The sequence below is a fragment of the Chrysemys picta genome, chromosome 6 (genome assembly GCF_011386835.1).
Source record: "Chrysemys picta bellii isolate R12L10 chromosome 6, ASM1138683v2, whole genome shotgun sequence".
NCBI classification, from domain to species: domain Eukaryota; kingdom Metazoa; phylum Chordata; order Testudines; family Emydidae; genus Chrysemys; species Chrysemys picta.
Window position 1 is genome coordinate 119,710,372 of NC_088796.1, and position 21,294 is coordinate 119,731,665.

The 21,294-nt window shown below is 41.3% G+C and overlaps 1 protein-coding gene and 1 long non-coding RNA gene across 16 annotated transcripts in view; one reads left to right on the forward strand and one right to left on the reverse strand.

Annotated features, from left to right (window-relative positions):
• The window catches only part of PALM2AKAP2 (PALM2 and AKAP2 fusion), a 498,698-nt gene that overhangs the window by 204,052 nt on the left and 273,352 nt on the right, over window positions 1-21,294 (reverse strand). For 5 of the 15 annotated variants that reach the window (XM_005292153.5, XM_005292152.5, XM_005292150.5 and 2 more), the window contains 2 exons: window positions 17,144-17,245; window positions 11,434-12,135 (listed from right to left, as the gene is read on the reverse strand). The exons of 4 other annotated variants lie outside the window; for them this stretch is intronic. In XM_005292153.5, coding sequence (XP_005292210.2) covers window positions 11,434-12,135; window positions 17,144-17,245 — 804 coding nt within the window. The remainder of the gene's footprint in view (window positions 1-11,433; window positions 12,136-17,143; window positions 17,246-21,294) is intronic. 6 more of the 15 variants (XM_065550548.1, XM_024109973.3, XM_042850399.2 and 3 more) reach the window with 2 other exon arrangements.
• On the forward strand, window positions 8,921-9,243 carry LOC101939722 (uncharacterized). Its single transcript, XR_255652.4, has 2 exons — window positions 8,921-9,004; window positions 9,055-9,243. It is a non-coding gene; the product is annotated as an uncharacterized LOC101939722 (long non-coding RNA).

A 21,294-nucleotide genomic window follows, 5' to 3' on the forward strand; every position in this document is an offset into this window, starting at 1 on the left:
CATTTCTTATATCGACAGAGAGAAAGCTCAGCGTTTTTTAAATGGGGAAGCTCTTTTCCCTCCCTTTCATTTGGAAACAATTCTTTCCCCCAGGTTCACAGAAAACTCCCCTTTCCTTTGGAGTGACAAAGTCTAATTGTCCATGCCATCTGTTCCTTCTGCCCCGTACGCTGGGGACTCCCTTCCCTTAATCTTGGTGCAGTGACATCCTCCCGCCCACTTTCCCTTTCAAACATCTTCCCCAACCCCACATCATTCGTGAAGTCTGTTATTGTCAGTCACCTCCACTCCCAATGGTCTGTTGGTTGCCATTAAGCAAAAGATCCTCATTCTGTCATAGGTGAGTCCTCCCCCTGGTCCCCTAAGAGTCCATGTGTCTGTGCTGTATTGTGCTCCTGTTGTGATGGCAAACTCCTCAGGGAACAGGCTATGTTTCCACTATCTTCTGTATGGTATGGAGCATTATCAACACATAATACATAATAATATATTGGAAACATGGACCAAGACTTTGTGGTAGCTGGAAAAATTATGTGGTTTAGTCTTAAGGGGGAAAAAATCTCACTGTTCTCATTTCACTTTTCCCTGAAGAACTGCACAGTGGAGAGAACAGAATGTCCAGTAGCATCCAAAATGCTGCTGCGACTCTCATCCAGTGTTTTCTCTCTCCTACAAGTACTAGCGGATGATGCTTCCCTTTGTAATGCTAAGAACGTCAGGGCCAAGTTGCATGGTGTGAAGTACAAAGGGTCCTGATGGAATCAAGGAGTCAGTGGGAGACTTGGGTGTGCAAAGCAACAGAGGGGCAAGCTGTGAGTGTGCTGTAACAACTCACCAATGGAAGTTGTGCAATCCCACCCTGACAGCAGAGGATATCTAAGAACTGTCGTCCATTTTTACAACCAAACCATCTTTAAATCACCTTGCGATGAGGGATACTCAGACTGAGGCTCGGGAACCAAAAGTGGCTCTTTAATGTGTCTCCTGCGGCTCCTTGCAGCACATGCTATTAAAACAGTGTGAGATTAACAAATCAAGATGCTTTTACTATGTTATTAACCAGTTGTAGTTGATAAAATAATACTTGTTCAGTCATTTTGTTGTGAGAATTATATATATATTACACACACACACACACACAAATGCACTAAATGAAACAATGAATTCCTAGTACTATGGCTCTTTTGCATAATGTTGATTGCTAATTTGGTTCCTGAACCACTGAGGTCTGAGTATCACTACTTTAAATATTCTGTTGTATCAGTAGTAACCCACACTGCAAGCAAGCAAGTTAAACTACTACTTTGTTTACTGTTCTGCTTCCTTCTGGTAATAGATATACATGAATTATGAGGGTCAGATTGTGGTAACCCTGCTCAAGCAGAATGCACCATGAGAATCCCACTGAAGTCAATGGGGCTACTCAAGAAGAGTAGAAAGAGTGTTGCCCAAATCAATTAGAAGGTGTAAGCATTTTCTTTTCTCCTACTTGCTATGAGAGTGAAAAAATGTTACTGTCTTTTTAAGGTGACTTGGAAAGGGGAAAAATGTGGTGTGTGCCTTTTGCTTGTCTGCTTTTTTGGCTTAAAACTTAGTACCAACAGGAGTGCCAACTGTTCTTTGGCTGGTTTTGTCAGAGGACTTCTTGGATGACTCAGATATGTGGACTCAGAGATTTCTCAGGCCTTAATTGAAGAGAACATTTCTTATAAATGTTTGTGTTAAACAGGGGTTTGCAAAAACAAAGCGTTTTTAATACGGTGACCAAAAATCACTTTTCCATTAATCAGATCTCACTTTTTTGATAACTCAAATGTCCTAAACATACCAGTTCTCCAGCCATCCACAGAGCCTTCCATGGTAGTCCAGATCTAAATGTCTCATGTTAAAAAAAGCACAGGAAAACCAACTTTAAAAACCCCCATAACCAAACCTTTCTGGTCTGTATTATAAAGCAGCAAAAAGGGACACAAACCCTTTCCCTCTACCCCCTCATCCCACCCTTGAAGTTCAGCTTTTATTTATCAGCAGTGACCACCGGGAGCCTGGTAAAGGTCACAGAGTCCATTTTATCCCTCAAATGGAAATTGTAATGTGACACTAAGGGACAAATAAACACCCGCAATGTTGCAAGGCTCATCTTTTCACCCAGGCACTTGAAAACAGGGGTGGGAGGGTGTGGAGGGCAAGGATTGTAGTGGTGGGGAATAAGGGGGGTGGGGGATTACTTTAAATTGCAGTTCTTAGGTGCTGCATTCTATCAAGGAGACCGAAAGCATGTGGAGAAGGCACCCTCCTGAGCAGTTTTATAAGTCTAAATAAATAAAACCTGGTGTTGAGAATAAAATAAGGGGTTGGGTTTTCATTTAAAAATATGGTGGACACTCTCATGGTAAGCCCTAGAAGAAAATGACAGTCTATTGATTTTGACACTGCCCAAGTCCTATTACCGTTTATTCTTGGGACTTAAATATATTGTATGGAGAACTTTCCCTGGTCAGGAAATTGACTTCTGATGTACACCTCTACCCCGATATAATGCGACCTGATATAACACGAATTCGGATATAACGCGGTAAAGCAGTGCTCTGGGGGTTGGGGGAGGGCTGCGCACTCCATTGGATCAAAGCAAATTTGATATAACGCGGTTTCACCTATAACGCAGTAAGATTTTTTGGCTCCCGAGGACAGCGTTATATCGGGGTAGAGGTGTATTGGCTCACTGATTAAAATCGAGCCTTTATCTTCCACGAACAGGGAAATGCTTACGTGATCTTACAACCAATAGGGCCTATGGAGTTTCAGGCAAAGTATCTTGTAAGAAAGAAAAGGGAAAAGAAAAATGACACAACACAACGATGAGTTAATTATGTGGTGAAGCATCAAAGAGGAGTAGCAGGAGCAGTGGCAGGGCACAAGAGAGGAGAAAAAAACCCACCAAGGCGGGGTTAGTAATTTAATTCTTTTAGTGAGAGAGCTTGCTCCACTGCAGAATGTTCTGGAGATCCCAGAGCGTCGTGAAGAGTGGGAGTTAGAGAGAAACACAGCACAAAGACACAGAGGTAGGCGCAGTGGAAAGGCAGATTTATTTACTAGTAATACTGTACAGAGAAAAAAAAGAGAGAGAAGCCACAGTTACAGCCTGGCTGTTGCTGGCAGTGTTCTTGGTTTATTTTTTGTTCTCGTTTTTTTTTTTTTTTTTTAAATCTGAAGAAAACATAACAGTCAAAAAAGTACACTTCAGGTTACAAAGTACAGCAGCTATCCCAGCAATTCTAATCCAGTGTTAGCACAACAGTTTTCCCCCCAACAAAATGGGATTTTTATTTACATTTGCTCACAAAGAAAGTGGGCAACTAAAGCTTTGGGGGGAAAAAAAAGGCTCATCCACAACCTACATTCACCATAAAAGCTGCATTTTACACAACATTTTCTTGGACCCCGGAAATAATAATGTATTTATATATGGCGTGGGGGGTGGGAGGCGGGGAGAAGCAGGAAATGTGGTTTCGTCCTTGTTCTGACCTGGCATTGCTTGTCTGCCCTTAGACACTGGAAAGGAAAAAGCTTTTAAATGGATGTGTGTCCTGCATCTGCCTATAAGCAGTGCCTACATCCTTAATTATAAAGTACAGGACAAAATTAGAGCCCTGATTCAGAAAAGCACTTGAGACTTAAGCAGGTGCTGAACTTTAAACATGTCCTTAAGTCTGTCCCTATTCAGCAGTGAGCTTAAGCATGTGTTTAATTTTAAGCATGTGCTTAAGCTTTAAGCACTCTGCTGAATTGGGCTTTAGATGGTTGCACAGATCTTCTCTGTTGCATAGGTGCCCGACTCTGACAGCGGTGGTAACCATTTAGAATACTGGTGCTTGTTAGAATCAGTGACTGGGTTTGGGAGCAGGGCCTTTCACAAATTGGATCAGTCAGTGATGGATTTTAAATTTTAGGGTATGTCTTCACTACCTGCCGTATCGGTGGGTAGCAATCAATTTATCCGGGATCGATATATCACGTCTCGTTAAGACGCGATATAGCGATCCCCGAACGCGCTCACCGTCGACTCCGGAAGTCCACCAGAGCGAGCGGTGGTAGCGCAGTCGACGGGGGAGCCGCGGCCATCGATCCCGCGCCGTCTGGACCCCAGGTAATTAGATCCAAGATACTTCGACTTCAGCTACACTATTCACGTAGCTGAAGTTGCGTATCTTGGATCGATCCCCCCCAGTGTAGACCAGCCCTTACTTTTGCTCCTTCCTTTGACTGACAATATCTGCAGAACTTTCCAAGGTACAGTGTGGGGCCAGATTTTTCTCTCATTTACAGTGGGTGGCATTAATATGTTGACATTCAATACACCAGGGTATTGGTTTGTACCATGCTATTTATGGCATTTTCTATACTAAGAATGGGTAAAAATGGCAAGATTTTAATGGTACCCACTGTACCGTACATGCTTACAACCCCATGGATGTCAATGGGATTGTACATGTGTAGCTGAGGTCAGAACTTACCCAATGGCATTTAAGGCTTTGTCCACATTAGCATTTTAGTTGGTAAAACTTTTATCAGTCAAGGATGTGAAAAAACTCCCCCGGACTGACATAAATTTAATTGACAAAAGCGCCGGTGTGGACAGCGCTATGCTGGTGGGAGACGCTCTCCCACCACCTTAGCAACTGCTGCTCATTGCAGGTGGTTTAATATCTCTTGTCGGCATAGAGCGGCTACAGAAGAGTCCTTACTGCAGTGGTACAGCTGTGCCTTTGTAAGGTCTGTAGTGTAGACACAGCCTAAGCACTAGGGATGGGCCCACGTCATTCTGTCTTATTCAGGACCTACTTGAACAGCATGGGGATTGAATTTTCAACTCTTAACTTATTAGGTTCTCATTCTGCTTAGAGGAGACTGTGAACAGAGAAGGTGGGCAGGGGGGCGGGAAGAGGAGGAACAACGGAGGAGAGTGACAGACTGAAAGCATGGGGAAAAAGAGCAGAGATGGTGAGGGGGAATAGTTTAATGGAAAATTCCCAACTCTCTCTCTCTCTCAATATTTTATATAATGCTTTTGTGTGTATTTTACAGGCCACCATTGTATGACAGCTTAACTTTCTGAGCTGGGCTCAGGGAGACGAAGGAATTCTTCTAACCTTGATACATAGTACAGACTTCCTGTCAGCTAGAAGAACACGTCTTAGGCCTCGTCTCTACTAGAAAAGTAAACCAGTTCCACTAAATCAATGTAAGAATCAATCTAGTTAAAGCAGTGCAAATACCTGCACGGTTACACCAGTTTAACTCTTGCTCATATCTGTATAGCTTAAGGCCCCAATCCTGCAAAGTGCTTAAATTTTACCCCTGTGAGGAATTTTATTGAACTAAAGGGGGCTGCTTGTGTGCTTGAAGTTATGCCTGTGGGTAAGGCTTTAGGCCTTGGGACCTATTGGGTAGCTTTTTATGATCAGGGCCCAAGTCAGTAATTTACCAGTGCAAATTAAATTGATATGGGAAAAGATTAAATTAGTATTAGTGCATCCAAATTGGGGTTTGCATTGGTTTGGATCGATTTTTAAATCGATTTAGTTAAACTGGTTCACTTTCTCATGTAGACAAGACCTTAAAAAATCTGAATCATCCTTTGAGAAAAATGTGGGTTTAAGTAGCAGGAAAAGCAGATTTACAAACAAAACCTTCTTGTGCAAACCCAAGAAAGGGTTTAGAGAAGTCTAAAATCTCACACACCAGGAAGGCCGCCCGTTCCTGCTAGACAGGGCGCCTCGGCGGGAGACTGGCATAACAGTAAGATTGCTGATCTGCAGGCCTTCTTGAAGCAAACGTATATTGGCAAAGGGTTCTCTTCCAGACAAGAACAACAAAAATAGGGAACACAGAGGTAGGCTGGGGTGAGGTGAAAACAGAGTTTATCTGAAAACTTGTGTGTTCAGTATTTTTGTCTGTCCTTTTAAATACAAGTGGGATATTTTTAAAATCTCATGCATTCCTCTCAATATATACAAGCTGAATAGTATATCATACGTTTATATTACATGATGAATTTACACTCTTTTCGGTTTAAATGATAATCCATTCATAGTTTAAAGCTTTATAGCAATCATAGTTCACAACTTTCTGGTTTACGTTCAAAAATTAAAGTCTAACACTATGTCTTTTATTGGGTTCCACTGCCAGTGACCTACCATTGTAACTCAGTGCTAAAAGTTACTACTGACACCAAAATATCTGACACGGCATAGTCTGAGCAACTCCTGAATTTGTCGTTATATAGAGACAGCTGGTCAAAATTTATTGAATTTTGAAAATTCAACATTCAAAAAACAAATGGGAAAAATCAAAATTTTTCTGAATTATTTCCCCCCACTTTTTGTGGTCAACATTTTTCAAGTTTTTGACATTTGGTAAATGTCAAATTTAGTAAAATGGGGGGGAAAATTGAAAAAAAAAATCACAACCTTTTTGCCCTTTTTTCAATCACTTCTCTCTCACTCTTTAATAACAGGGAGTTATTAGCTGCTATGAGGGCTCACTAGACACAAGATATGAGGTTGTAAAACATCTCTTTAATCTAGTGATTGAAGACCTGGGATCAAATTTGTCTATGGTATACATTTATTGACTTGATTGGGTTTATAACAGTCCCATAATGTTTACTAGATTCTACCCAACATTTCTCTTAAAAAAGAATTGGTGACCTTGCTTTCAGATCTAAGAGTGAGGTTTGCTCTACAAAAGATCCCAAGAAGTTGGGCATTATCATGAAAAAAGTTCCAAGTGACTCAGTATCCTGGGTATGACTATATTCTGAAATTCAATCCCCATTCAGGATCTGTATTTCCTTATAAAAATACGATTCCTTAAAAAAATACACAAATGTAAAATACTACATTTTCTATTATATTGTCTCTTATTTTCAGAATATGCAACTTGAAGGTTAGACTAAATGAAGAGGTAATGCACAGCTAATTAAGAACCCTTCATTTTGCAAGCACCTTTGTATGTCATCATTATGCTCCCACTAAGTCACTTGCTCATAGTTTATTTTTCTTTTCAGTATTGAGATAACCGCTGAGCCATTGGTTAACTTGAATAGAATGGGGAGAAACTGTCAGAAGAGTCTTCAGTAAAGTTCCAGAGGGTGTTAATTCAACATTACAAGGGCAATGGCAGCAATGTCATACAGTGGTACTGAATCAGGACCTGATCCTACGAGATGGCGAGCGACAGTTTTTGTCAATGGGAGTCGTAGCACTCAACACATCTCAGGATCACACCGTTAATGGGTCGTACTGCAATGCATAAAACTGGAGTGAGCACACAAATAATGCCCAAACTACACCCTGTGTTAGCCTTTTAGGCCCTGATCCTGAAAACACTTACGCACGTAAGTAATTTTACTACTGCAAGGAGTTCCTTTGATTAAAAAGGGGACTCCTCACAGAAAAGCATGCCTATGTGTTTTCAGGATTGGGGCCTTATATTGCACCTCTATGGACTGGACTCCAGTCGCTTAATTGAGAAGAGCTTGTATACTCTAATAGGGCTATGGGGATTGAAAGATAATGTTGTGTTTTATACAGCTTTGGAATACAGCCTGCAATGTTGGGAAAAAACTGAAAAGAAGAAGAAAAACGAAAGAGTGCTAAGGCAAACTGTCAAATGGCACATCATGCCTCTTTTGTCATTCATTTAGATAACATCACAAAGGCAGACCAGAAGAGTTCTGTAAACATAGAGCATACAGTACATCAGCCACAGGAAATAAAAAAAGAAAACAACCCTGTAATTCTTTCCTTTCTGTAGTGATGTCCTTATAATTAAAAGGAATTGCCTGGCCACTAAGAATAATGTGTTTCATGATTTTGTATGTTTTTTCTTCATTGTTAAAAAAAGTTGCAGTGATTTGCCAGACAATAGTCCCTCGATGAAAACTCGGCATGACATGCAAAGTAAATCTGTAGAAATTTAGAAAATATAAAATATAAAAGAGTTCCGCAGGCTATTTTTTTGTTTGTTTGTTTTGTCTTTTTTCTCAGTCTAGGAAAAGATACACTGAAAAGTTAGTACGTTTTTTGTTTTTCTTACAAAAGTTAAGGCAAACAGTTTATTGTGGCAAAATGTTGTCACAGAACCATTTCCAACTCTGTTTGTTTGTTTGTAAATATCTTTTCATGCTGAAATTGCAAATGAACACAAGCTTCTTAAGTTAACCAGAGACAGGGAGCTTGTTTAAAACAAAACTGAAAACTCCCATCATGATCCTTATGAAGTCTCAATATGAAATATATCTCTGCTTCTTTCAGAAAGTGGACCCTTTGCTTTGTGTCTGATTGCGCACATATTTCCGCAGGCTATAGAATATTTAGGGGTGGGGGGAAATAAACCTAGTCTGAAGCTCAAAGAAGCCATGGAAACCCTATTTACATTCATTAGCCTACGTTAACGTGTTGCACTTCTCGATATAGGCTGCAGTTTAATGAAAAGAGGTTAAAATGAAAAAATCTAACATCCAGATGATGCTGTGAGATTTGCTAAATAAGACAATGCAAAGAACTAAAAATATTAGGGCCAGCTGGGGTAAGTCAGTATAGTTGAAGATTTGGCTCTATGAGTTTAGAGGGAACATTTTTTTCTCTCTCTCTCTCTCTTTTTTTTTTTTTCTCTTTTTCCTTATTCCCCTCAGACAGGGAACCAGTTTTGGTCAAGAAGTAAAAGACCTTTCTAAGTTATCTATTAAAAAGCCATGGCTTTTCTACTTTAACATTGGCCCATTAACCACGATGTCCACACGAATGAATGCAACACAACTGGTCTTTAGGGGCATTAAATATTAGTTTGCAATAACTGAACAATAGCTTTTTGGCAGTATGAGAAATAAAAGTCTAAGGCTTGTGCTCTACTTCTAACCAATAAAGACTCACTTCTCTCTTTCTTATATATACCTGTAGCTCCCACTGATATGTGATTATAACAATGCACTAGTCCTGGGGTACATGCATGCCCCAATGTGTCTGGACTTTCAAGGGAATCACTTCCCAGGTAATGGGCACAGGAGGATCATGTGATGAGGGAGCATGTGACCTGCAGGGAGGTATAAGGACAGCCTATATGAGTTCCGAGTGAGACTTGAGAGTGATTAACACCTCTGAAAAATGAGGCTGTAAGGTTTCCAGGACGGAAAAGTTAGCCACCAGTCATGCTGATGTAATCACGGGATCACCACAACTTTTTTTGCTGATAAAAATGACCTGTTAATCATGCAAGTTTGATGGAGATCTAGAGTAATAGTTTGCAGAATTCCAACATTTCAATTAGGTTGTGATCCATATGCTCACTGAGGTTAACGGGCATCCAATGAACTTTACGTCAGGCCTGTGGTATATTCCCAATACCAGCAGTGAATATGTCAGCTAGTATGATTGCAGCAGGAGCCATCTGTATGTGGCTATCATTTGCTAGTCTCCACTTGCCTTTCACTAAGGGCCAATGGATAGCGGTGAAAGGTTAAGTAAGAGGTTTGCTATTAATGGCTAACTGGAATAGCATAAGTCCCTTTTCTTCTTTTCTTTTTCCCTTTTGTTTTTGTATGTCTCATATAATAGCTACCACAAACAAATGTTTCTTACTGGCCCAGAAAGAAAAGAGTTCAGAGCAAGAACTGTTTAATCAGATGTTTAGAATGAATAGTTAATGCAGTAAAAACGCCATCCAAGAAAGAGTAGAAATATCATAGAAGCCACTTCAGCCTGGAAAGAGGGGTGTTTTTTGGGGGAGGGGTTGTTTTTTCTTTTTTTCCCTTCTTTTTTTGTGGGGGGAAGTCTGGTAATTTCAAAGATACTTTGACATAATCATCATGATTGAAAATATTTAACCACCAAAAATTATAGGTGCTGCTTTTTCTCTCGCTTGTACTGGGGTAAATCAGGAGTAGCTCCCCTGAAGTCAATGGAGTTACACTGGTGTAAAACCAGTGCACGTTAGTTCAGAATCAGGGCCATAGTCTTGCCATGAAAAAGTTGACTTCTTTTCCACTGTAGATAGTAGAATCTAAAAGCCAAGGTTTTTAGAACCAATTAGTGATTTTGGATGCTTCAGTGTTTTCGATTCTCTCTTTGAGATGCTTGAGAAGGATCTGAATTTTCAGAGGGCAGGTGAACAGTTTTTGAAAATCAAGCTGCTTTAAGGGGCCTCAAATAGAGCACCCACCACTCCGCCCCCCCAAAAATGAGGCATCCAAAATCGCTAGACACTTTTGGAAATCTTGGCCTAATCAACATAATCCTTCCTTCTGAAATATCTACTCAAGTAAAGCTCCAATGTGTTTCCATGGGAACCTCGCCTGAGTAAGGATGGTAGGATCAGGTCCTAGGTCTGTACGTTTATAGGTTTACTTTGATTACACGTATCAAGAAATGCTTCTTTGAAAGAAAGTACAAAGTGAGAACCCGTACTTTCTCCCATTGAGGTCAATGGGTGCTTTTCCACTGACTTCACTGGGAGCAAGATCAGAGAGTAAAATGATTCATGTTAGAAGGAAACAGAAAAATAGTATCTCTCATATGCCGGTGTTCAGCAGAAAAATCTCATAAATAAACATAGGCAGAGTTACTGAAAGGCAAGTAATTAAATCAGTAACTACATTTCACTTGTGGTGACAGCTGGATGTTTTTGATGTCAAGGTAATTTCCACTGTAATTTAAGGAGATAAAGTAGATGCACAATACTGTAATCTGGAAGATTTATATAAGGCAAAATCATCATTTGTGATTTGTTAGAAAGAATAATTAAGGTCCACTTTTGGTTTTACCAATAAGCAGAAATAGCCTATGGAATTTTTTTGACGCCACAAAATGAACTCCAAAGTTAATGTACAACAAAATTATGCAAACATTTTGAGAAGGGTGTATCTGAGTTTTAGCAAATTAAAATGATAAAATGATCTATGCTCCCTCCACCCCACAAAATCTATAAAATAATGTTAAAATATGATTTTTTTAAGGCTCTCATACCTAGCTACTGTGAAATTCAGACTCCCACAAAACATTGGGAATCTGATCAATCCTGCCAGATATATAAAGTAAAATATAAAAAGTGTTTTCTTTATATATATATTTATATAAAATCAAGTAAATATGAAAGCGTTTGTTCACTTTCCCATTTCTCTCTCACTCTAAAAACTAAAAAACAAACAGTATGTTTGGTGGGAAAATAATATTCGTGTGTGCATCTTCCTGAAGAACTAGAAATCAAAGCAACCCATCTGCAAGGCAATGGAGGCATTCACTTCCAGATCACAGTATTGCAGTTAGAAGTACAGTGAGGTCTAAGGAAGTGATGGAGCAGGTGCTGCTCAGAACAGGGAAGGAAGAAGTGGTCACATGATAATACAGCATTGACATCGCTTTTTCTTTTGTGTACCTGGGACTGGTTCCATGGGCAGACTTTCTTCCTTCCCCTCCGGAGAGGAGGGCTCTGTTGTGTCAGACAGAGGCCTTCCGGAGACCAGTTCGGCTGCATTTCCATCCATGGTGGATACGTCAGTCACGGTCTTCTCACGCAAGGACTTTTCATCATCTTCATCGATGAGGACCAGTTCTGCCTTGATAGTTTCATCATAGCCCAGCACTTTTTTTGTCTCCTCTTCATCGTCAATGTTTTGGTAACCCATAAAAATCATTGTCACTGGTTGATCCATGCTGGCCTCTGGGACTTCATCTCCAGAGATTTTTGCTTGGTGTTGAGGATTCCCAGAATTCCCCTTGCTAGGTTTATGTACCATTTCTAATTTTGCCTCTTTGAAGAGCATTTGTTCCTTCACATGGCTAAGGTTTCCATCTGCTATCACATTCCTGGCTGACACAGCCATTTCATACCCTCCTCTTATACTTGATTGTCCAGCTTTCTGTATAAGTTCATCTACATCCTTTGAGCTTAATTTATGTACTCCATTTTCTACTACTGTGCTTCCAGAGTGAACCTCATAGACTACCTTGGTACCATCATCATAGACTTTGAATCTTCTTTGATGGGTCCCCTCTGGGCCAATAGGTGATGCAGAGAGAATCTTGGTCTCTCCGGTCTGTTTGTCTTTCTCCACATTAATTTCCATGGCGTACAAAGCTTGAATGAAAACAAGAGAGGAAGTGCATGTTACAACAAAAAAAGCCAGTGAACGGTTAATTGCCAAACAGACAGAGAAAACTACTGTGCCCGTTTCCTATGTAGCTATTTCTAAAGAGCCAGGCATTCTACGTTAGAAGTGAGGTGCATACTGCGAACAGAGTTGGTTATTACAATACAGTACTTTATGTAACGGGATGCGAGGCACTCCTGCTGTAAACTAGAGATACTCTTCCAACTAAATCTGTGCAGAAAGGGGTTCTGGTCAATTAGAAGCGTGAAGATCATTTAGGTTAAGTAGGCTCATGGTGTACTTTTGACAAAATGAGATGACAACATGCAGGTCTACCACAGCCTTTCATCTTTGTGCTTGCCTCAGGTTCCAAGAAGAATTTGATCTCAAAGCTCCTGACGTGCTCCCCCTCCTACCATCCAGCCCATAAACAGCTGTTAGAAAATTTTGTTTGGGAAGGAATAAAATGCCCCTGACAGCTTGTTTTATTATTGAATACTTACTCCTATGTATGCCTTTCATCCATAGCTCTCAAAGCACTTTACAAAGCTTGGTAGTTATCATTATCCCCCGCTACACAGATGAGGCACAGATCACATAAATGACATGCCCAGCTCACACCACAGGTCAATGGCAAAACTAAGAACAGAACTCAGCTTTCCTGGCTTCCTGTCCAGTCCTCTGTCCATTGGATCAGTAAGTAACTCTAGGAAGTTAGGTGTTTTTTTAACATTTTGATTGTAATGAAAAGTACATATAAAAAAAAGCACAGAAGTACCCAAGCTGATTCTTTTTATGGATTCCTAAACATTGTTTTCAAAGGGGAGACGGTCTAGGGGTGCACTTGATTTCAAAACTGGACCAAACAAAGGGTAATAGACACACATGAATTCCAGACTAACAAGGAAAACATTCCCCGGCATGAAAGAGTTAAGAAAGGTGCAGTAACAACAAGAGCATTGTGATCACCACACAGTGGGGTAGACAGGCAGCCCACTCACAACTATATCCCTCATGCTAAGGTCGTGGTGCAAACTCTAGAGCTCAGTTTTCAAGGTACAATTGTAAAGGTCTCTCAGCTTGTCTGAACAGAACTTTCTATTTAAGTGCTCCTTATATGAAGATGAAAACATTCTGTCTCCTTAAAAGGTACAAACACACAATTAATTGCAGTTGCCATGATGGGAGTTGTCGCCAGCTGATGTGAAACTTACCACGCTGTCTCATGAAAATTCCAATTCAATGGACCGCAACAAAATTATGAGGATTTCTCTTACTAGTCACTTATTGGTGAATACAAAAAAACCTAACCCCATGTAAATTGTTACACTGTCCATTAACAGTGCTGCATTTTCTAGGACGGATATTCAATACAATCCATATATATTTTTCTTGAAAATAGTGGTAACATAAAAATTACCTGAGTGTGGTTTCAATTCTCCCTACTCCCTCACCATATTATCAAGCTTATGTGTAGATTCCTAGGGCCAAACTCTGTCATATGCATAGGGAGCATATAATAATTGTCGGAGAAAAACACAGTTCTCACTCTTTTGGTTGGGTGCAGCAAAGTTAAATACTTTATTGCATAAATAAACTTAATAGACTTCTCTTTGCACATCTAGAGAAATCCACTTCTGCATTAAACACTTTTAAGACACTTGGAGCTATGCACCATGCGTCTGAGATTACAGCCAGCAAAATTCTAAGCAGCCACAGTGAAGGTTTTCTATATCCCTACTGACTTTATAAAGTGGGACAGTCCCATTTTATTTGTTTGTATGGATGTATTGATTTACACCTTTGTGCTTAGTCAGTTTTCTCCCGCCCCCTTCTTCAGTTCCTCCATGCTTTTGCTCACAAAGACAAGAGCTGAGTTTAAGGGGGAGGGGGGCTGCTAGTTCTTGGTCCTCCTACATGGGACCCCTTGAGTGAGGCAGTTAGTGGCTCACCAGCCTGCTGTCTTCCAAATTCACCTTTCTGTCCAGTGCCCAGCAGGTAAGCAAGACAACTGTCTGAAACCGGAATTCCAATAGCTCATTGACAGGAAAAAGCATGACTGCCTGTATCTACCCGGCCGGTGCCCTTATGAATTGCTAGATTAGAGTGCATGCCAAGGAGAGATGCTGTGAAGTGTCCTTCACTGCTTCTCCAAGCAGGAGGAGTGCAGTGTGGTCCTATTCATTTGCTTGCCAACCCTTGCTCCTGAGGGCAACACACGTTTGGAGACTGGAGTGGGTTTATGAGCTCCCCAAGTCACAGGCCATCACTTTAATCTGCCATACCATTCAGTGCTCTGTCCAGTGTTATGAAGGGATCATGCCCTGCTGCTTGTGCCGTGACTGGATGTGTGGAATAAGAGGCCCCTACGACAGCTCCCTGCGCTTGTGTACAAGTACAGCAGAGGGCTGGGCTGAAGTTAGCTCGGAGCATTTAAAGCAGAACCTTGGTTTGTATTCTTTGTTGCTATTTAATTGGCTGATTAGTTTTAGTGTCTCCATGTGTCTCATTAGGGATATTACATGACAAGTAGCATGTTTCTGTTGTTTGGTTTGTCCCCATTTTGGGATCTCTGAGACTTGTGTTTCTAAAGTCTCATCTAGTACTTCTTATTTGAACCTTAAATCCAAGTTACAGAGACATGAAGATGATTAAACAAGAGAAGAAAAACCCCATTATTACTGTGCAGGAGCTTGCTTGTTTTTGGCTGGGGTTTCTGGGAGAAGTGTCATCTAGAGGCTAGGGGCTGGGGCTGGGGCTGGGAGTCAGAACCTCAGGGTTCCAGTACTGGTTCTGCCCTGACTTGATTTTTGATATCGAGCAAGTCACCTGACCACTCTGAAACACTCAGGCACCTCGTGGGCAAACACTTCAGTGCTCAGTCATGTAAAAGTTGCTGTCATTTTCAAATGGTGTGTCTGTTTCAGCTGTGAGGCAGTTCAGATTGTTTAATGCAGAACAGGGCTGTGATTTTCCAAGCCCTCCATGTGCGGAACACCCAATTGAAGTCAATGGGAGTTGCACCTATAGAAGGCTTGAGGACTGGTGCCGACATCTATATCTGACCTTGCAGGACTCAGCGGCTCCACACTTTTGAAATAAGGTCTCCAGAAATACAAGTAAGTACCGACTTGTCCACATTTAGAAAGAGTTGCAAGATGCATCTCTTTGTCCAGATGTCAACTCTTGATGTACAATGATCTCCTAGGCATTTAGGGTCAGAGTTTCAAAAGAATTCAGAACACTTGGAAGATTGTCATCAATGACCATTTAAAACACTAGTTGGAAGGAAGGAACTGTTTTCTCACTGCTCATCTGTGTTAGAATTAACAGATGTGGTTATATCTTTAAGTATTAAGGCACTGATTTGGGAGCTTATTGTCATTGTTACATATTTGTTTATTCCCTTCAAATTGATTTCAGAATGTCGCCCCTGGGACTCTTACATTAGTTAGCTCTTACTCACAGAAGTAGTGCCAATGACTTGATTAAAACTACTCCTTTGAGTAAATGCACATTGATATAAGCAAATATTTCACAATTGGACCCTTTATAAGCAGACCCTAGCTGAAATGTATTACCATGGGAAAAGCAGAACGAGAGAACTTTGCTAACCTTTGCTTTTGTTAATCTACTTGCAGATGAAATGGGAATCTAGTATAATACTTCCAAAAGTTGTTGAAAAATAAACCATGTGATTAATTTTTGTCTTTGCAGTTCTTTTCAAACAGCAAAAAGCACAACTTATTAATACGGTTGGAAATTGGTTGATAGTGAAGCGTTGAAAGTACAACAGTACTTGAAGACGAGAGCCTGCATTACTGTTAGTACACGTTCTGTACAAGTTTAATTACAATGTAACCTGATTTAGTATTTCATAAGAATAACATCCCAGAGTACATGTTAAGGAGTACTGCTTCTGCCTATTAAATGGTCTTTAAAAACAGAGCTATCAAGTCTGTTACTTTTTAAAAAGAAGTTCTCAACAATCTTTAAACATGTAATAAAACAAAGCTTATGTTAAATAATCTTGACTGTGTGTGCTGCTTGCCCTGTCCTTTAAGCTGTTGCAGTGCATGGAGTCCAGTTATCAAAGAAATACACAAGCAGAGACTATTCTTTTCATGTTTTTGACACAATTGAGCTAGAAACACACAGGCAAACGGGGTGTATCAATCTCTGTCTAAGGCGGGTCAGATTTAGCACTGGGATGCGCTTTCTGGGTGCCCTGCAAAGAGGAGCTCAACCAAATGAAGGGTCCCCCATTTGTGGATTGCACCTCAAATTGATACACTCTCTTGCTGCATGAAATAATTGGAATGCCATTGTACCATCTTTCGTTATTGCTACTCTGTGATGGCAGTGACGTATCGAGCTGCATGTTGGCATTACTGCATGGAGCATATGGTTTTGAATAGAACAATATTGAAAAGATAAGTAAAATCAACAGCTATGATCTTGCTCATAAATTGCTCCAGTTTAGAAACGCATTGAGGCTGAAATTCTGTAGCCCCAGCCTAAAACACAAAGGCATGTAACACCTTTTTTTGCCCCCGAAAGAGTTAAGCATTGTGCTGAAATAAACAGCTTCTTTCTGTTCTGTAAGGTTTTATGCACATATTGGTGTGTGTGTGTGTGTCTCATTCATCTCAATGGAAGTTGTGTGGGTGCAGGAAAGGTGCTATTATCATGGCCTAGATTCCATACATTTACATCAGCAGAGATGGAGAGAGAATCAAGCTGAATGCTTCCACTAAAAAGAAATCTGTCAAGTGTACAATGCTACTTTTTAGGACTCACAAAGTACGTAATATATAAATAAATGACTTTGAAATTGCTCACTGCTGTTCAAAGAGCCTTGACTTGTTCACAGAATACAAATCATGTGGCACTTAAACTATATCTGGGCACCAGTCCCATTAAGGTTAATATATATAAACAGAAGTTTGTGTCTGCTGGATTGGCTAATAGAATACAGATCTCCTTGAGACTTACCAGTTACCCTGCTTGGTCCGTCCCACCCAGGAACTGGCTCTGCTGTTCGTGAATAGAGGGTTGGGAGTTCGGGGATCTGGGAGTAAATGTAATTTACTGCATCTGGTGTCAGAGAACAGAAAATACAGTTAGATAATGTTATGAGCCCCAGTGGCTTCATTGCTTAGACAGCAGAGTGTTAACTTATCAACCCAAACAATAGACATCAGAGCTTTGTACTGGATAATTGGATCAAAGTAAACAAAGTGCAAAGTCACAGTCATGTGATTGCTGTTCAGTAGACTAGCTGAGGTAGGAGGGAACATGTCCAGATGACTCAAACTTTGTGTCAGTTGCACACATCAAACTATTTGTCAGGCGCTTCTGGATTTTATCAGGTCAGTGACCTCAACAAATGAATGTTGAACCCCGTGTAATGGGTAGAATAAAGGATGTTTTATAGAGAAATACTCAGATAAAATGAGGTTTAAAAACTCTGGAGGTAACTGAGTGATCAAATGGCATGACAGACCAGCTCCTTTATATCAGTCATATTAATTTTGTGTTTTATAGGTTGGTGAGCTGGCATTTGGCTGAAGTTTAACCTGTAAGGGAAATACTGTCTCCATGCTGGTTGATCCCATGTTTACTTGACATTCGGTGGGAATATAATACCTTGCAGTTCCACAGTGCCACATTTCATCCAAAGCCCTCTGGCCCTGAGTCAACAAGAGCCTAACTTTAAGCATTAACTTTAGTAGAACTACTCACATGCTTACAGTTGGGCACATGCTTCAGGATCTTGTTGAAATGGGACTTGAAAGTGGTCAACAAATATTGACTAAGCCTCACAACAGCGCTGCTGGGAGGTAGACTAAGGGAAATACTTACAGATTCCTAAATTACACACAGATAGGTTAAGTGACTTGCCCAAGGTCATGCTAGCAGCCAATGGCAGAGTCAGAAGCTCTCAGTCTCCTGCTCTAGGAACTTGTTTCTGGGTTTAAGCACACAAGACAAAGTAATTATTCAAGATGTTTGCATGCTAGGCAGAAGAAGAAAGACCATATTTTGATTCCTGAAGCAACACTGAATTATGGTCACAAGGTGTATTTCCTGCGGTTTGTTAAATCGACTCCATATTTCCAGGCACAGCTGTTTGTCTCACTCTGCCGATCGCTGCATTGATCCCCTGAAATCCTATAGTCTAGTGATTCCTAGTCCCCCAGGGAACAATATGTATAGCCATCCTGGAGTGAGGGCCCCATGGATCTCAATTACAGAGACAGAGAATTATGTCTTTATTGCGATCTCCAGTCAGAAATGTGCCTCCCTCATAGCCTCTGATAAAAAAATTAAGCTTATCTAAGGCATGGTACATTTACCCACCCTCACCACTGAAATGTAACATATAGAGACTGTTTCCTGGGATCCCTGATTTTCAATCTCACTTTGTACTGCAAGATGTTTGGCATTATATATTTCATGATAACTTCTTGATCCTGGTTTATTTCAATCAGAATGGTCCACTTTGGTCTGTACATTGTGGAACTTTCCACCTTCTCTGGTGACAAGTTCTATTTATCTGAGGTACTTAAATAGCCCTTCCTTGAAGTAATATCTGAGTGCCTCACAGTCTTTAATGTATTTATACTCATAGCACCTTTGGGAGCTAGGAAAGTGATACTATCCCCATTTTATAGCTGAGGCAATGAGACAGTGTGAGACTAAGTGACTTGGTCATGGTCAGACAGGAAGACTGTGTCAGAGTAGGGAAATGAACCCAGGTCTACCGAGCCCCAGACTATCATCCTAATCACTGGACCATCCTTCTGAGAGAAGCTCAGGAGCAAGTCAAGGCAATTTTCTCTGCCACCCTGATAGGTTTTAGCAAAAATCTGATATTCACCAAATTTTATGGTAAATAAGAGATTCTGTATTCTCTGTTCTCTCAAAACACAAATCTTCCAGTCCTTGGGGTTAAAAAATATAGATGATGTTGTTTCTTCTAAGTCTGGTGTATACTAGTCTTGTTAAAACAATAAATACTGGAGGGGAAAAAAAATCTGCCTGCTTTGATCTCTCCCACAGCTTGTAAACAGAAGAGATGGGAAGGTCTCTGCAGTGTTTGTCTGTGTGTGGATCCAGGCAGGAGGGGGAGAAATCAGGCTTAAGAATTCATTTGGTGGCTGCTTCATCTATTTCTTTGTGAGCAAACGTGCACCTCACAAAACCCACCATCATAGTTGTTGGTAGTCTCAGTAAAAAGGTGAAGCAGAAAAGGGGTCTCAAGGCTGAATTATGCTCTGATCTCTGAAGCGGTGTCTGTGCTAGGAAAGTCAGGACATGGTGGTAAAAGGGTCTCAGCCTGGTCTACACTAGAGCCTCCATCACTGGTACCATCAGTAAAGCTGCACAAGTGGTGAATTACAATCTTGGGCGAGTATTACGGAGGTGACAGCCTAGAAGTCTTCCTCCAGCTCTCGGCTGCGGCACCTTAATTGAGTGAGGAAACTTCCATTGCCACTGCTCATGCTGTATCCGTTGTGGGTGTAAATGGAGAAAGGTATTATCTAACGCTGCCAATCCAGCATCTGTCACCACTACAGAACCCACATTCCTCATGGAAACACATATATGCGATTTGTACCCAGTGCCTTTGAAAGCAAGAGCTGGGTTTGGGAAATATTCTTTATTTCACACCTCAGTAGGCAAACGTAAGCCTCCGGAATGGGGCTTTTTGGTTTAAATGCATAGTGCCGTCTGAAAGCTTTTTTGTTTTGCTGCAATAAGGCCTGAGAGAAACAATTATTTAGGACACAGCTCACTGAGCAATGGACAGTAACAGCTGCTCTCTCTTTTACAAGGTTTCTTGCCTTTGGTGAGACACGGGTACCATTCCTTTGTGCAGTTATTCTGGGAATCTGCATCAGCAAGTTTCTGAAATCCGTTTTCCACATGCAGAATGGCTGGCTCTTTCCTACGTGCCAGAACATGAAGCAGATTGTTCTGGAAGCAATGGAAATCCAATAAATAGTTATTCAACCAGACTATGGAGGGTCTATTTGGAACAGAAAACTGGGAACCAGGGCATCTGCGTTGCAATTCCTTCTCCGACAGTAAATCTCTCTAGGGCAGTGTTTCTCAAACTGGGGTCACCGCTTGTGTAGGGAAAGCCCCTGGGGGGCCGGGCTGGTTTGTTTACCTGCCCCGTCTGCAGGTCCGGCTGATCGTGGCTCCTACTGGCCACGGTTCGCTGCTCCAGGTCAATGGGGGCTATGGGAAGTGGCATGGGCCGAGGGACGTACTGGCCGCCGCTTCCAGCAGCCCCCAATCCAAGGAGTCACACCAGATCTGAACGTGGTTTATACTTAGTAATTGCTCTCTGTAATCCTAGCCTAACCGAGAGTGATGGAAACACAGTATACATACAGCCCAGCTCTATACTGTCTCTCCAATGTCCATTGCAGCATTGTGCAGGGATAGCGGATGCTTTTTGTAGCACATCACATGCCATGTTTAAATGAAAGGCTTGTCAGCTCTTTGTCTGTGATGTGCCGCCAGGGCACTGATACGCTGCGAGCTGGCTGTACTATGACAATGTAAGAGTCAGCATGTGACAGGCCTGCCGTCCCCAGCCTAGTCATTTCTATTCGGCGTCCTCTCACCGGGTGATCCGAAGCAGTCAGTCAAAGTGCAGTTACGCTGTGGCAAGGGACAACGTGGGAGTGCTGTTTATTTGCCTCATTGACTTCGAGTTCAAAAATGGTCATTTAGAAATAAAAATGATGTCTTTTTCCATCTTCCAATTCAACCTGACTTCTCTTGGCTCCATGAGTCATTTTTATATAGTCACTTTTCTGCTGTTTGAATGAAAAGGAAGATGCTCAACAACCAGTGTCTCAGATAGAAGAAACATGAGCACAGAGCAATTTATTCGCTGGTTTATGGACTCTACAGCGTGGGGCACTTGCCTGGATCCTCTGGGCGTATCTCACTTAATCAACGTCCTGCCAGTTCATGGGCCTTAAGCATTGGAGCACTTCAGCCCCTCTTGTTGTGGCCCGTGGCACATAATAGTTGTGTCTCCTCAGGGCTGTAATGCTTTTGTCTGATTTCGGGCGGCCTTAGTGTGGGTGTTGGTGGCCTGTGCCGTACAGGAGATCAGACTA